General features: G+C 46.9%; 1 protein-coding gene across 1 annotated transcript in view; it reads left to right on the forward strand.

The window, feature by feature from the left end:
- Nucleotides 1-11157: 11157 nt before the first annotated feature.
- Nucleotides 11158-17694, forward strand: part of LOC122544075 (NACHT, LRR and PYD domains-containing protein 3-like) — a 41738-nt gene continuing 35201 nt past the window's right edge. Inside the window, exons 1-2 of the mRNA XM_043683075.2 lie at nt 11158-11217; nt 15302-15396. Of these exons, the coding sequence (XP_043539010.2) occupies nt 15369-15396 (28 nt within the window). The 5' untranslated portion in view covers nt 11158-11217; nt 15302-15368. The remainder of the gene's footprint in view (nt 11218-15301; nt 15397-17694) is intronic.

Below are 17694 nucleotides of genomic sequence, written 5' to 3' on the forward strand. Positions count from 1 at the left end.
CTGCCCATTGTTTTTAGTGATGTGTAGGTTAGGTGCATTAGTCATGGAAAATGTAGAGTGATAGGGGAATGGATCCGGTATGATACTCTTCAGAAGGTTGGTGTGGACTTGTTAGGCCTAATCGCCTGTTTCCACACTATAGGGATTCTATGAACATATATTATGTCTCATATGCTGGAGCTGTTTGAGTCTGTACAAATATTATTGCAAATTAGAACTGATTATGTTTCCATGCAATATTAATGTGCATTGGAACAGTTTGTACCTGTATATAAATATTGTTTTGTGTTGAAGATGTTGCAGTTTCTCTATAAATAAAGTTATGTATCAAAATTGTTCATGTTTATACGAAAATACTGTTGTGTATTGGAGCTGTTCCTATTTATATATCAATACTGTATTAGTTCATGTTAAAGTTGTGCCTGTTTCCATAACATCAGCAATATTGTCTCTGACCATGTGGGGGTGTTGCTGAACTCCTCCAGCACTTCGGGATGAATCTGCAGTCCCAACACTGGCCAGACGGGCGGCAGCAGAGAGCGGCGGCGGTGACGTATTGGCGGTTGTGGGGAATGATTTGGTAGAGACACGTGGTCTCTGGTTATTGTGGGGCGGATCACACATTCTGGAAGTGGGAGGGGTGACAATAAATGGAGAGTACTGTGGAAAGAGTGCCAGTTAAATAAAGAGAGAGATAGGGCTAAAGATTGTAATAGGGAGAGAATAATGGGGAGAGGATTAAATACACAATAGGAGAGGGTTAAATAAAGAGTAATAGGGAGAGGATGAAAGTTAGAAAAGGGAAAGGATTCAATAACAAGTAATAGGGGCAGAAGTCTATAGAAAATAACAAGTTTTTTTCAGGGGCACAGGGAAGGAGTTAATACAGGGGGAGCTTTACAGATTATGATGAGGTCAGCCAGATGGATCTCATTGAACATGAGTTCAGTGATTGGGGCTCTAGGAGGAGATTAATAATCATAGGGACATAGCAACAGGCCATTCACCCCCCATGAGCCTGTTCCAGCATTCAGTGGCTGAGCTGTAAGCTAACTTCATGCTCCTGTCTTTGTGCCTCATTCCTTAATACATAGGTTTAACAAAATAAAATCTCAGACTTAAAATTAACAACTGACACAATATCCACTGCCATTTGTGGAAGAAGCTTCCAAACATCCACTTCCAGTGTAGAAGTACTTCCTAGCATCTCTCCTGAACACGCTGGCCCAAATTTGCAGACGATGTCCCTTTCTTCTAAAATTCCCCAACTATGGAAATAGTTTACCCTCTCTTCTAATTTCTAGAGGAAGCAAGCCTAATTTATACAGTATCTCCTCATAACTAGACCCCTGAAGTCCAGGTATCATTCTTACAAATCTACACTGTACTCCCCCCAAGGTCAATACATCCTTCCTAAGGTGTAGTGCCTGGACCTGCTCACAGTACTCCAAATGGAATCTAACAAGGGGTTTGTGTAGCTGCAGCGGCCAAACCTTCTAGGGTGGTATGGTGGCTCAGTGGCTAGCACTGCTGCCTCACAGCACCAGGAGCCTGGGTTCGTTTTCAGCCTCAGGCAACTGTGTGGAGTTTTCACATTCTCCCTGCGTTTGCGTGTATTTACTCCAGGTTCTCAGGTTTTCTCCTACAATCCAAAGACATGCAGGTTAGGTGAATTGGCCATGGTAAAGGGTAGGAGAAAGTGAGGACTACAGATGCTTGAGATCAGAGTCAAGAGTGTGGTGCTGGAAAAGCACAGCTGGTCAGGCAGCATCCGCGGAGCAGGAGAATCAACGTTTTGGGCATAAGCCCTTTGTCAGGAGGTTATGTGCATTTGTCAGGGGTAAATAGGTTCGGGGAATGGCTCTGGTTGGGTTACATTTCGGAGATTTGGTGTGGACTTAGAGTCATAGAGATGTACAGCACGGAAATAGACCCTTCAGTCAAACTCGTCCATGCCAACCAGATATCCTAACGTAATCTCATCCCATTTGCCCACACTTGACCCATATCCCATCTAACCCTTTCCTGTTCAGATGCCCTTCAAATACTGGAACTGTACCAAGGCATCCCACTCCATACAGGCACCACCTTTGTTTGAAAATATTGCCCCTGAGGTCCCTTTTATATCTTTTCCCCTCACCCTAAACCCTCTAGTTCTGAACTCCCCCACCCCAAGGAAAAGACCTTGTCTGTTTATCCTATCCATGCCCCTCATGATTTTATAAACCTCTATGAGGTCACTCCTCAGCCTCCAATGCTCCAGGGAAAACAGACCCAACCAATTCAACCTCTCCCTCTAGTTCAAAATCCTCTTGTTGGGCTGAAGTTTCCACACTGTAGGAATTCTATGATGATTCTATAAGGGATGAGAGGATAACTGACTCAGACAGCATTTATTGCCCATTCCAGAGGGCATTTAAGAGTCAACGACTTTGCTGTGGGTCTGGAGTCACATATTGGTCAGATCAGGTGAGGATGGCAGTTTCCTTCTCTCAAGGACATTTGGTGGAAAGTTTCTTGTTGATTTGATATTTGTAAATACTTAGGCAAAATGATTAATGAATATGTTGACCATTTCCCCAAAGCTGTTGAAAATGTCTCCTGTAAGTTTTATTTTGTATGGTCTGAACTACTTGCTTACTTGTGGGCCTCATTTTACAGTAATATTGAGCTGTGGCTGAAAAGAGACATAGTTGATTATCTTTGAAAAACAAGGTGGATAAATCAGCCTTTCCTTCTAATATCCCGAGTAACCTTACAGTTCTGAAATGTCTATGCCCATCGGGTAGCTTAAAATCTGCATTACCCGTTTACAGATTGTCGAACTGGAGTTGGGTCTGTCCTTCCAACTGCCAAGGTTTTGGCTTCTTAGAACATAGAACATAGAAAAGTACAGCACAGAACAGTCCCTTTGGCCCACAATGTTATGCCGAGGTTTAATCCTAATGTAAAATATAATAACTTAACCTACGCACCCCTCAACTCACTGCTCTCCATGCACATGTCCAGCAGTCGCTTAAATGTCCCTAATAACTTTGCTTCCACCACCACCGCTGGCAATGCATTCCATGCATTCACAACTCTCTGCATAAAGAACCTACCTCTGATATCTCATTTACATTTTCTCCGAATATCTTAAAACTATGACCAGTCAATCCAAACCTGGGGAAAAGTCTCTGGCTATTGACTCTATCTATTCCTCTCGTTATCTTGTATACCTAAATCAGGTCTCCTGTCTTCCTCCTTCTCTCCAGAGAGAAAAGTCTCTGAGCTTATTCAACTTTCTTCATAAGGCAAGCCCTCCAGTCTAGGCAGCATCCTGGTAAACTTTCTTTGCACCCTCTCCAAAGCCTCTGTATCTTTCCTATAGTAGGATGACGAAAACTGGACAGAATATTCCAAGTGTGGTCTCACCAGGGACTTCTAGAGCCGTAGCAAAACCTCACAGCTCTTAAAGTCTATCCCACTGTTAATGAAAGCCAAAACACCATATGCTTTCTTAACAAGGCAAAAGTGAGGACTGCACTTGCTGGATACCAGAGTTTAGATTCGATTGATGCTGGAAAAGCACAGTAGTTCAGCCAGCATGCGAGGTGCAGGAATATCAACATTTCGGACAAAAGCCCTTCATCAGGAATGGAGGCAGAGACCCTCCAGGGTGGAGAGATAAATGGGGTGGGGGGGTGGGTAGGATGCTGGGGAAAAGGTAGCAAAGAGTACAACAGGTGAATGGGGGTGGGGATGGAGGTGATTGGTCAGAGAGGCAGGTGGGGGAAGATAGCACAGAATACAATGGGTGGATGGAGCAGGGGATGAAGGGGATAGATCTTTCTTAACAATCCTATTCACTTGGTGGCAACTTTGAGGGATCTATGTGCTTGGATACCCAGGTCCCTCTGTTCCTCCACTCTGTCTTTAATCCTATATTAAGCATTTGAGTTCGACCTTCCAAAATGCATCACTTCGCATTTATCCAGGTTGAACACCATCTGCCATTTCTCAGCCCAGCTCTGCATCCTGCATTCTTGGTCCAAATGTTCTCTGGAGTGTGTATGGGATTCCTCTGATTTGAGTGGCCTATTTTAGCGAGTTTCTGGGTGGTTTCTGAATACACTGGCTTAGCAGTAGTTTGACGTAACAATGTAATTAGTATAGATTAGATTAGATTAGATTAGATTAGATTACTTACAGTGTGGAAACAGGCCCTTCGGCCCAACAAGTCCACACCGACCCGCCGAAGCGTAACCCACCCATACCCCTACATTTACCCCTTACCTAACACTACGGGCAATTTAGCATGGCCAATTCACCTGACCTGCACATCTTTGTGACTGTGGGAGGAAACCGGAGCACCTGGAGGAAACCCACGCAGACACGGGGAGAACGTGCAAACTCCACACAGTCAGTCGCCTGAGGCGGGAATTGAACCCGGGTCTCTGACGCTGCGAGGCAGCAGTGCTAACCACTGTACCACCGTGCCGCCCACAATATAGTTTAAATTGAATTTCCATCTCAGGAATGGTGTTACCTCAGACAGTCTTGGATATTTTACTTAGCCCTTCTTAACAGAGCCAACCCTACAAGCCTAGCCATCTCAACAACAGTTCTACTGAAACTCAAATTTATTCTTGTACCTGAAACCTTGTGGCAGTGTCTCAAAAGCAACACTTTCGATCGTCTATCAAGGTGAATGGCTTGCATATCTGTCTGGCTTCATTCAAATTGACAGTGAATGCTGCAATCTTCCTGGCTTGATATCTCCACTCCACTGTCTCATTAACATCAATTCAATGCAATCAGTCAAAAGAATTGGTTTGCATACCTTGGCCTACTCGCTGCCGTCGCCAGGATTCCCGTACTAGGCCCATAATGCCACCACCACAGATGCCATCTTCCTCCACCATCACCACCAAAAAGAACAGAAAGATGAAGACAAGAAGAGAAAAGAAAAAAAGGATACAATTGGCTTGGTGATTGGATGTGAATGGGCTCAGGACGCAATCACTGCCTAACCTGCCAATGCCGCCATCTTTTAAAAAAATGTTCATAAGGAAGGATTACAGGATAGATTGACCAGGGCTGGAGTGTTTCACCTGTGAAGTGAGACGAGATGGGCTGGGATTGTCTTCCTTAGAGCAGAGAAGCTGAGGGGGACCTGACAGAGATGTACAAAACTATAAGGGGTAAAGATAGGGTAGACAGAAATAGAGGAGGAAGTGAGGACTGCAGATGCTGGAGAGACAGAGTCTAAACGTGTGGTGTTGGAAAAGCACAGCAGGGTCACGCAGCATCTGTGGAGCAGGAAAGTCAATAATTTGAGCCAAAACCCTTTATCAGGGCTGGGGAGGGGAAGTGAACCCAGAAGTAAATAGACATAGGGTGTTGGGAGTGGGGAAAGGTAGGTTGGATGGAGATAGATGGATGAAGATAGGTGTTCTTATGATTTGTAAGTGAGGAGGTTGGAGCAGAGAGGTAAGTAGGAAGACTGACAGGTTAGGTCAGGTCAGGGAGATGAAGAGGAAGGGAGGGCTGCACATGGAACAGCCTGGAGTTGGAAGGATTTCCAAGCTGGTGAAGCCAGTATTGAGGCTATTGGCCTGCAAGCTCTCCAGGTGAAATGTCAGGTGTTTTTCCTCCAGCTTATGTTTGGCCTGACTCTGTGAGGCATCAGTGCTGCCTTGTGCTCCCGCAAGGAGCTCAAGCAGTTTATCAACTTTGCCGACAACATCCACCTCACTGTCAAATTCACTGGATAATTTCCATCGCCTTCCTCCCCTTCCTGGACCTCTCCACTTCCAGCCCTGGAAACCAAATTAACACTGGCATCTATTTCAAATCCACTGACTCCCATAACTACCTCAATAACACCTCCTCTCATCCACCCTCCTGCAAAAGTGCTATCCATTACTTCCAATTCCTCTGTTTCTGCCATATCTGCTCCCAGGATGAGGCATTTCACTCCAGGACAACCCAGATATACTCCTATTTTAGGGATCGTAGTTCACCCTCCTCAGTAATTGAGGATGCCCTCAACCACACCACCTATGTCTCCCACACTTCTGCCCTCAAACCCATCTCCCCAACATCAATGCTCCCATACCTTCCCTCTTACCTCCATCCAAGAACCTAAACAATCCTTTCAGATTTGACAGACACTCACCTGCGCTTCATCCAATGTGGTCTCCTCTATATCGGGGAGACCAAACACAGACTTGGGGATCAGTTCTGCAAAGTATCAACCAACTTGGCCTTCCAGTTTCCATCCAATTTTTTTCCCCGTCCTACTCCCACTCCCCCAGTGACATGTCCATCCTTGGCCTCCTCCACTGTCAGAGGGAGTCCAAATGTAAACTGGAGAAGGAACACCTAAGATTTTAGCTGGGAAGATTCCAGCCCAGTGGCCTTAACGCTGACTTCACCAGCTTCAAAATGCCTCTTCTCCAAGCCATAACTCACGTCTAGCCCCACCCTCCTCCTCATCTCCCTGACCTGATCTAGCCTTCCTACTCCCCTATCCGCTCCACCATTCCCACTGACCAATCACAGTAATCCCACACCAGCGTCCACCTATCTCCATCCCATCTACATTTCCGGTACACCCAACCGCTTCCTCTATTAACCTTGAGATTCCCTCCCCCTCCCAGATCTGACAAAGGGTTTTGGTCCAAATCATTGACTTTCCTGCTCCATAAATGCTGTCTGATCTGCTCTGCTTTTCCAGCTTTGCATCTATTGACTCTGGCTTCCAGCATCTGCAGTCCTTACTGTCTCAGGTCACACACTGTCTGATTGCACAGGGGTGGGGTGGCACACACAGTCTGATCGCACATGGATGGGCAGTCACACAATGTCTGATCCCAGAGGGGTAGGGCAGTCACACACTGCTGATTGCACAGGGTTGGGGTGTCACACACTATCTGATCGCACATGGATGGGCGGTCACACACTGTCTGATTGTACAGGGGTCGGGGGGGTCACATGCTGTCTGATCTCACTGGGGGGGGGGGGGGGGGGGGGGGTCACAAACTGTCTGATCACACTATGGAGTCACGCATTGTCTGATCTCACTGGGATGGTCACACATTTTCTGACCTCACCGGGGGTGGGGAGTTCACACACTGTTTGATCTCACTGGACAAAGTTAAAAATCAGACAACACCAGGTTATAATCCAACAGGTTTTTTTTAGAAGTACTAGCTTTCAGCGTACTACTCCTTCATCCTGTGAAGCAAGATCAAAAGACACTGAATTTACAGCAAAAGATTACAATGTCATGCAACTGAAAGAAGATATTGAGCAAACCAAGTTTGGTGCTAAGTCGTTCATCTTTTAAAATGGGTTGCAGGTTTTGGTTCATTAATATGTAAAACCCAGAACTTCTCTTCAGTCACATTCTCAAGGTTACATGGTTTTATAAAAGAAAAGGTGACATCTCAGCTCAGACAATGTACTGAAGGTGTGAGGTTAGAGTCTGTCTTGAGTCAGACTGGTTCTACTTCCAAAGTAGGAATTTATAAAATGTTAAACGGATTGATTGCCTGTATTGACTGCCTGCAGATTGTGTGCTTTTTGAGCAAATAGAATATATCTGCAAATACAATTCTGCAAATCCCATATTCACCCCATACACCTTTTTGTATGTGTGGAAAGAGCAACAGGAATAAACAGTACTCAGCTAATGGTAAGACTCTTAGTAGTGTAGATGAGCAGAGATATTTCGCTGTCCATGTACATAGATCCCTGAAAGTTACCATCCAAGTTCATGGGATTATTAAGAAGTCATTCAGTGTTAGCATTTATTTGTAGAGGAATCGAGTTTCAGAGTCACGAGGTTTTGCGGCAGCTGTACAAAACTCTGGTGTGGCTGCACTTGGAGTATTGCATACAGTTCTGGTCATGGCATTATAGGAAAGATGTGGAAGTTTTGGAAAGGGTTCAGAGGAGATTTGCTAGTATATTGCCTAGTATGGAGGGAAGATTTTATGAGGAAAGGCTGGGGGACTTGAAGCTGTTTTTGTTAGAGAGAAGGTTGAGAGCTGACTTACAGTCATAGAAATGTACAGCATGGAAACAGACCCTTCAGTCCAACTTGTCCATGCCAACCAGGTATCCCAACCCAATCTAGTCCCACCTGCCAGCACCTGGCCCATATCCCTCCAAACCCTTCTTTTTCATATACCCATCCAGATGCCTTTTAAATGTTGCAATTGTACCAGCCTCCACCACATCCTCTGGCAGCTCATTCCATACTCGTATCACCCTCTGCCTGAAAATGTTGCCCCGTAGGTTCTTTTATATTTTTGCCCTCTCACCCTAACCTATGTCCTCTAGTTCTGGACTCCCCCACCCCAGGAAAAAGACTTTGTCTATTTATTCTATTCATGCCCCTCATGATTTTATAAACCTCTATAGGGTCACCCCTCAGCCTCCAACGCTATAGGGAAAACAGCCCTAGCCTATTCAACCTCTCCCTGTAGCTCAAATCCTCCAACCCTGGCAACATCCTTGTAAATCTTTTCTGAACCCTTTCAGGTTTCTCAACATATTTCTAATAGGAAGGAGTGCAGAATTGCACACAATATTCCAACAGTGGCCTTAATTCAGACATATAAGATAATCAGAGTGTTAGGTAGGGTAGACAGTGAGAGCCTTTTCCCTCAAATGGTGATGGCTAGCACAAGGGGATATAGCTTTAAATTGAGGGTTGATAGATATAGGACAGATGTCAGAGGTAGGTTCTTTATTCAGAGAGTAGTAAGACCATGGAATGCACTGCCTGCAACAGCAGTAGACTCGCCAAATTTAAGGGCATTTAATTGGTCATTGGATAAGCATATGGATGAAATGGAATAGTGTAGCATTCAAATGATTCAGTATTGTTCCACAGGTCGGCACAATATCGAGGGCCTAAGGACTTTACTGCACTGTAATGTTCTATGTGTGCGCTTAAGAGAGGGAGAGCGCGAGAGAGTGAGTGTGTGCGTGACTGTGACGGAATATAAGCCTGTGAGAAGGTGTGTGCATGGGTCTGAGTGCAGAGTGTGTGTATGTATGAGAGAGGATCTGCATAATTGTGTGAGAATGTTGTAGTGTGTGTGTATGTGTATGTGTGTGTCGTGCAGTGGGGGAGTCATCTGTTGTATTAGGTTAGATTCCCAACAGTGTGGAAACAGGCCCTTCAGCCCAACCAGTCCACACCGACTCTCTGAAGAGCAAACCACCCAGACCCATTTCCCTCTGACTAATGCACCTAACACTATGGGCAATTTTGCATGGCCAATTCACCTGACCTGCACATCTTTGTGACTGTGGGAGGAGGAAACCGGAGCACCCGGAGGAAAGCCACGCAGACACTGGAGAATGTGCAAACTCCACACAGACAGTTGTCCGAGGCTGGAATCAAACCTGGGACCCTGGCATTGTGGGGCAGCAGCGCTAACCACTGAGCCACCATGCTACCCCAATGTTCTATTGTGTCATAGAACATTACAGCCCTTTCGCCCTCGATGTTGCGCTGATCTGCGAAACCAATCTGAAGCCTATCTAACCCACACAATTCCATTTTTATCCATATGAATATCCAATGATCATTTAAATGCCTTTAAAGCTGAAGAGTCTACTACCGTCACCAAAGTCTTGCCAGACCATAGGGGCAGCTCTCTTATTAGAGGGAAGCAGCTGGTGGTGATTTTCCCTGATGAAGGGCTCCGGCCCGAAACATCGATTTTCCTGCTCCTCGGATGCTGCCTGACCTGCTGTGCTTTTCCAGCAACACACTCTCAACACTGGTGGTGATTTAACCTGAGGGCCACCAGACCTCAGGCGAGGGAAGAGGCTGAGAAGGAGAGTCCTTCATGGTAAGGTCAAGCTGTGTTAGAAACAAATTTAATAAAATTTAGACGAGACCACCAAAACTGGAAACAAGACCATTTATTCTACGATCTTGCAAGAAAGGGCATCAAATGCAGAAGCAAATGAGCAATGAACATTCAAACTGGTACACAGTTATACTTTTGAGCTGCGTGAGGTCACCTCTTCTGACTCCTACATTACCCAATCAATTTTATTCTCTGACTAACTTACGATCCGCTCTTATTATTTCCCCCCCTTCTCCAAGTTGGTGACCCTTCCCTCTGTAAGTGCTGACATAAGGGAGATTTTGCTAAACTTGGATCTTGATGTCCCTTTCACTTTAACTGTTTTGCTTGTAACATCTTCCATTGTTCATAGGTACATTCCATTCCTGAATATACATTTGAACAATGTGTCTTTTCTTGCCTAGTTTATGTGTTTCAGCTATCTCAGCTATTTTGCTGAGACTAAATTATTTAAACTATCATGATGAAAGAAATTATTTACTAGAATAATTATGCACTAAAGTTAGTACCCAATTATACATTTTCCTAGTGCTTGCTGATTTAATCATTGTCTGCAGCTCGATTTATCAGCACTATACTAAAGCTTATTATCACTACCTTTTTGCGAAAACAACACACTTCCCCATTTCTTACAGCCGGTGATGGGAATTGAACCCACACTGTTGGCATCACACTGCCCTGTAAACCGGTAGCGCGACATTAACCAGAGCTCCCGGTTGGGTACCGAACTTGGCTATCAGCCTCTGCTAGGAGAAAGTGAGGACTGCAGATGCCTGGAGATCAGAGCTGAAAATGTGTTGCTGGAAAAGTGCAGCAGGTCAGGCAGCGTCCAAGGAACAGGAGAATCGAAGAAGGGCTTATGCCCGAAACGTCGATTCTCCTGTTCCTTGGATGCTGCCTGACCTGCTGCGCTTTTCTATCAGCCTCTGCTCGGCCACTCCAGCATTGTGGCATCTCCCGAAGACTGCCCTGGAGGATGGTCACCCGAAGATGCGAGGCTCAATGTCCCTGCCAGCTGTAGTACTCCCTGACTTGGGTGTTGGGGGGGTTGGGGGGGGGGGTGGAATCACCCCTGTCTGGGTGATTGTTGCTCAGTGTCCATTCACTCCCCCTTGTGGCAGCGCCCCACCGTGGGGATGGCGAAGGGAGGAATTGCAGCTGCTGACCGGCGTGTGTAAACTGCGCATGTCCGCCAACGGTCTCCTGTGCGCGCGGGTGACGGGCAACAGCCGGCACCGGAGCGAGTGCGCGTGCGCGGCACCGTGCACCGAGCATGCGCGGTTGCCAAACGAGGAGTAGTTCCGTGTTCACGGTGGAACTGTTTTGTTTGTTGGTGACGGTGAGAAATGTATTTAATCTTCACAGTTAGAGCGTCAGTGTGAATGGTTTATTGGATTAACACTGTGGTGATATATCGTATTAATGTTCTATACTTAACGCATGAACTGCTAAAGGAGGTCCGGGTGCGGCTTTGGAGCCAAATTATAAACATCCGACAGTTTATACCGCCCTCCCCCCGAGATCAGACAGTGTGTGACCCCCCCCCCCCTCAGTGTGATCAGTGTGTGACCCCCCAGTGAGATCAGTGTGTGCCCCCCCAGTGAGATCAGTGTGTGCCCCCCCAGTGAGATCAGTGTGTGACCCCCCCTCAGTAAGATCAGTGTGTGACCCCCCCCCTCAGTGAGATCAGTGTGTGACCCCCCCTCAGTGAGATCAGTGTGTGCCCCCCCAGTGAGATCAGTGTGTGACCCCCCTCAGTAAGATCAGTGTGTGACCCCCCAGTGAGATCAGTGTGTGCCCCCCCAGTGAGATCAGTGTGTGACCCCCCTCAGTAAGATCAGTGTGTGACCCCCCTCAGTGTGATCAGTGTGTGACCCCCCCCTCAGTGTGCTCAGTGTGTGACCCCCCCCCTCAGTGTGATCAGTGTGTGACCCCCCCTCTCAGTGAGATCAGTGTGTGACCCCCCCCCTCAGTAAGATCAGTGTGTGACCCCCCCCTCAGTAAGATCAGTGTGTGACCCCCCTCAGTAAGATTAGTGTGTGACCCCCCCTCAGTATGATCAGTGTGTGACCCCCCCTCCCTCAGTGCGATCAGTGTGTGACCCCCCCAGTAAGATCAGTGTGTGACCCCCCCTCAGTGTGATCAGTGTGTGACCCCCCCTCCCTCAGTGTGATCAGAGTGTGACCCCCCCCCCAGTGAGATCAGTATGTGACCCCCCCTCAGTGAGATCAGTGTGTGACCCCCCCCTCAGTGTGATCAGTGTGTGACCCCCCCAGTGTGATCAGTGTGTGACCCCCCCTCAGTGTGATCAGTGTGTGACACCCCCCCCTCGGTATGATCAGTGTGTGACCCCCCCTCCCTCAGTGTGATCAGTGACCCCCCTCAGTATGATCAGTGTGTGACCCCCCCTCCCTCAGTGTGATCAGTGTGTGACCCCCCCCAGTAAGATCAGTGTGTGACCCCCCCCCCCCCTCAGTGTGATCAGTGTGTGACCCCCCCCTCGGTATGATCAGTGTGTGACCCCCCCTCCCTCAGTGTGATCAGTGACCCCCCTCAGTATGATCAGTGTGTGACCCCCCCCTCCCTCAGTGTGTGACCCCCCCCAGTAAGATCAGTGTGTGACCCCACCTCAGTAAGATCAGTGTGTGACCCCCCTCAGTAAGATCAGTGTGTGACCCCCCTCAGTAAGATTAGTGTGTGACCCCCCCTCAGTATGATCAGTGTGTGACCCCCCCTCCCTCAGTGTGATCAGTGTGTGACCCCCCCCCAGTAAGATCAGTGTGTGACCCCCCCTCAGTAAGATCAGTGTGTGACCCCCCTCAGTGTGATCAGTGTGTGACCCCCCCCTCAGTATGATCAGTGTGTGACTCCCCCCCAGTGTGATCAGTGTGTGACCCCCCCTCAGTGAGATCAGTGTGTGACCCCCCCTCAGTAAGATCAGTGTGTGACCCCCCCTCAGTGTGATCAGTGTGTGACCCCCCCAGTGTGATCAGTGTGTGACCCCCCCTCAGTGTGATCAGTGTGTGACCTCCCCTCAGTAAGATCAGTGTGTGACCCCCCCCCAGTGAGATCAGTGTGTGACCCCCCTCAGTAAGATCAGACAATGTGTGACCCCTCCAGTAAGATCAGTGTGCCCCCCCAGTAAGATCAGTGTGTGACCCCCCCTCAGTGTGATCAGTGTGTGACCCCCCCTCAGTGAGATCAGACAGTGTGTGACCCCCCCAGTAAGATCAGTGTGTGACCCCCCCAGTGAGATCAGACAGTGTGTCATCCCCCTCAGTGAGATCAGTGTGTGACACCCCTCAGTGAGATCAGTGTGTGACCCCCCCTCAGTGAGATCAGTGTGTGACCCCCCTCAGTGAGATCAGTGTGTGACCCCCCCCAGTGAGATCAGACAGTGTGTGACCCCCCGCTCAGTGAGATCAGTGTGTGACCCCCCCAGTGAGATCAGTGTGTGACCCCCCCAGTAAGATCGGTGTGTGACCCCCCTGAGATCAGACAGTGTGTGACCCACCCCCTCAGTAAGATCAGTGTGTGACCCCCACTCAGAGTGATCAGTGTGTGACCCCCCCCTCAGTGAGATCAGTGTGTGACCCCCTCAGTAAGATCAGTGTGTGACCCCCACTCAGTGTGATCAGTGTGTGACCCCCCCCAGTGTGATCAGTGTGTGACCCCCCCCCAGTGTGATCAGTGTGTGACCCCCCAGTGAGATCAGACAGTGTGTGACCCCCCACTCAATGTGATCAGACAGTGTGTGACCCCCCCCAGTGTGAACAGTTTGTGACCCCCCAGTTTGATCAGACAGTGTGTGACCCCCCTCAGTGAGATCAGACAGTGTGTGACCCACCCCCCAGTATGATCAGACAGTGTGTGACACCCCTCAGTGAGATCAGACAGTGTGTGACCCCCCCCCGAGTATGATCAGACAGTGTGTGACACCCCCAAGTGAGATCAGACAGTGTGTCACACCCCCCCTCCCCACTCAGGTCAGAGGGGAGGGTGGAGTGGACAGGTGGGAAGGATGATGGACAGCTAAGACAGATCATAAGCATGGTGCTGAGCTGGAAAGTTGCAAGTGGAATAAGGTTGGGGGGGGGAAATGAGGAAACCTCCACCCTCCCTCCGACCTATCACCATTACCCCTATTTCCATCCACCTTTTGCACTCTCAGCTATCTTGTCCCCCAGCCCCACTCCCCCCTCCCACCTCTGAGCCTCCCAGCCTCATTCCTGATGAAGGGATTTTCCTGCTCCTGGGATGCTGCCTGACCTGCTGTGCTTTTTCCAGCACCACACTCTCGACTCTAATCTCCAGCATCTGCAGTTCTCACTCTTGCCTAGATTCAGTTGAGTGCCAGTTCTTCTGCCAGTGGCCCACAGGTCATCTCGATTGTCCAGATTTGAATTGTTGGATCTGTTCTGAGTCTAACATACTTAGCACAATGGTAGAGCCACACAACACAATGAGGGTGTCTCCAAAGTGACAAAAAGACTTTGTCTCCACAAGACTAGGTGATAGTCATTTCTATCAATATTGTCAAGGACACACGCATCTACGACAGGTGAGGATAAAGTCAGTATGTTTTGTTGGCTCCCTTGCCACCTATTTCCACAGAGTCTGGCAGATATGCCCTTCATGATTTGGCTAGCTTAGTGCTACTGAGCCACTTTTGGTGGGACACATTGAAATTCCCAATTCTAAGCACATTTGCGCTTGTGCTAACCTCAGTGTTTCTTCCAAGTGGTGCCCAATGTCGAGGGGTACTGATTCATCAGCTGAGGAAGCTTTCCTTATTCTGATGTCATGGACTTTGAACACTCCCAGTGCTACACCCACCCAGCGTTGTGTTGCCCCTTCAGTCGGTCCCTCCTTCTGGTGGGACAGGACATCGGGAATGATGGTGATGGTTATGTCTGTGAAATTAGTTCTAATGCAGTATTCGCAGTAAGAATGACTGTCACACCGTTCCTTGATTCATCTTTGGCATATTGCTCTTCATGTTGCCAGTTCCCAAATTTTAAACAAGTCAATTTGGCAGATTTAATTGGACAGCCTATACCATTCACATTTCCAGTACCATCCAATTCTTATTTTTGGATCCTTTATCATCGTTGGTTCATACAGTGTAGCGTCACTTAATAATCCCCCACATGGTTGCTGGAATTTCCCCTGGAATATTCTCAATCAGGAATTTGACAATGAAGCATTGAGTCTGGGCTGATGGGAGCATTTAAGTCAGTGGGACTGACAGGATTTCACTTGGTAACTGTCTGTGTCACACACGTCATTGGGACAGTTCATCATATCTTATAATAAGATATTGATATGGGAAAGGAAGGAATGCTATTACGTTTAACAAAGCAATGTTTTCATCACTGTAGTATTTCTGTCTACCCCTCCTATTGATCTTATACCTCTTACAGAACATCAGAATCTGGAAACACCTATCAACAGCTTTGCTGACCGATTGAACAGGGAAGTAGATCCAATATGTCACAAGGTGGGAGATTGGATGGAGGTCAGTTGAGAAGTTGCTGTAAAATACAATCTGTCCTGAAAAGCATCCCTGACCTGCATCTCAGATCGATTTGCACTCGCACATACTCAGTTCGCCTCCTTGCTTTCTCTCAAATTCCCTCTTGTCCTTTGCCTCTCTCTTTCTCTCACCATCTCTCTTTCACTTGCCCTCTCTCGCTCACCCTCCCCTCTCTTACACCCCTCCTCTTTGTTGGCCCCTCATGCCCCCCTCCCAGCACACATGACTTCAAAATGTTTTAAGAAGGTACTGGACTCCCTAGCTTCTTATTGTAATACCAAATGTAGTGTCTATTCCAGATGAAATGCAACTGGTCAGACTATTCAAAGTTAAACAAAACAAAGAATTGTTCAAATACAACCAAAGAAAGAGGAATTTAGAATAACATTACTCTATTGGAAAACTTAGCAGAATAATACAGTAACTGTTACTAATTAAGTATTCCAACATGGTAACATTCCATAAACACACACCTTGGCATAAAGGACAATTCAGACACAGATTCTCGCATGCAGTTTTCCCATCCAGAAATAAAAAAAGCAAATCAAGAAAATTCAGGGAGAGTAGCAGCCAGGAAACTTTCACTGAAGCTTCCAAGCTTCTGATGCTACTCAGAAATCCGGATCTGTGGGAGTTGGCCACATCCATTCAGGATACATTTGTAAAAGATTCCAAGGCCTCCAAAGCTATTACTTCTTGAAATTCCCAATTCTAAGCACGTTTGCGCTTGTGCCAACTTGAACCCATTTGTTCAATCTCCCTCCTAAAACAAAGCAGGGCAAAATAACATCTTAAAGGTACAGCATCATCATGATCCCCCTCCCACCTTCCAATTATACATATAATTTCGAACAAAAGGTACACTAAAATAAAGCAATCTCGCGTCCAATAAATGTTGAAACCAAAACAGAATGGTTCACAGTGCACTCAGGACAAAGGAACAGGAGGAGGCCATTCAGCCCTTTGAGCCTGCTCCAGCATTCAGTGAGATCGTGGCAGTTGTGTGGCCTAACCCCCTTAGGCCCATAATCCTTTATACCTTCACTCATCAAAAGTTCATCTGTCTCAGATTTAAAACTAAGAACTGATCTGACATCAACTGCCATTTGTGGAAAAGAGTTCCAAACCTCGACCACCCTGTGCCTCCAGTTGAGAGGGGAAAGATGTAAAAGGGGACCTGAGGGAAAACATTTTCATAGAGAGAATGGTATGTATTTGGAATGAATTGCCAGAGGAAGTGGTAGATGCAGGTGCAGTTACAACATTTAAAAAATAGTTTTGCAGGTACTGTTACAACATTTAAAAGACATTTTCACAGGTACATGAACAGGTAAGGTTTAGAGGAAGGTAGGCCAATTGCTGGCAAATCGGACCAGTTTAGTTTAGGAAACATGGTCGCCATGGACGAGTTGGACCGAAGGGTATGTTTCCATGCTGTGTGACTCTTATGGCTCTAACATCTCTTCTGGACATCTCATCTTAGCCTCTACCCCCTTGTGGTAGAATCCCCAGCCAGTGGAAATGGCTTATTTTAATCAACTCTTCCTTTTCCTGTCAATATCTTAACTTGCATCTTAACTTTTTAAATCCTAGAGTAAACAGGCCTTTTTTGTATAATCTCTCCACATAAATTAAACACTGAAGTTTATGTGAATCTGTGTTGTACTCCCCCCAAGATTAATATCACCTTCCTAAGGTGTGTTTTTGTACTCAGTACTCCAAGTAGCATCTCACCTGGATTTTGTATAGCTGCAGCATAACTTCTGCATCCTTATACTCTAGTCCTCTTGATGTCAAGGCCAGATTCCATTAGCTTTCTTGATTATTTTCTGCATCTTCCTACTGTGTTCATGCCATTTAGACAATGCCCTGATCTATGCTTTTTCCATCCAAATGGATAATCTCACACTTGCTTACTTTGAAGTCCATCGACCACAGTTTTGCCCATTCACCTAATCTGAGATGCTAAAACATCGTAATTTTATGTTGTCATCTGCCGCTCAATTTTGTGTTAACAGCAAATTTGGATGTAAAGAGGAACCTCGATTATTCGAATATCAATTATCCAAATATCGGATTATCCAAAGGAGATCACGAGGTCCCAATAGAAACATTACATCAAAGATATGATTCCAACATTGATCACAACTTTTGTTTACACTGATTAAAGGTGAACTCGGCTTACTGAAACACTGCCAAGAACAGTCCTGGACTGATGGGAGCCCAGGCACTGTCTCCAAATGACTGGTCACCCGCCCCTCTCTCTGTCTCTGTCTCTCT

Source organism: Chiloscyllium plagiosum, unplaced genomic scaffold (genome assembly GCF_037043375.1).
Source record: "Chiloscyllium plagiosum isolate Xiang-an unplaced genomic scaffold, Cpla_swu_hap1 HiC_scaffold_40, whole genome shotgun sequence".
Lineage (NCBI taxonomy): Eukaryota > Metazoa > Chordata > Chondrichthyes > Orectolobiformes > Hemiscylliidae > Chiloscyllium > Chiloscyllium plagiosum.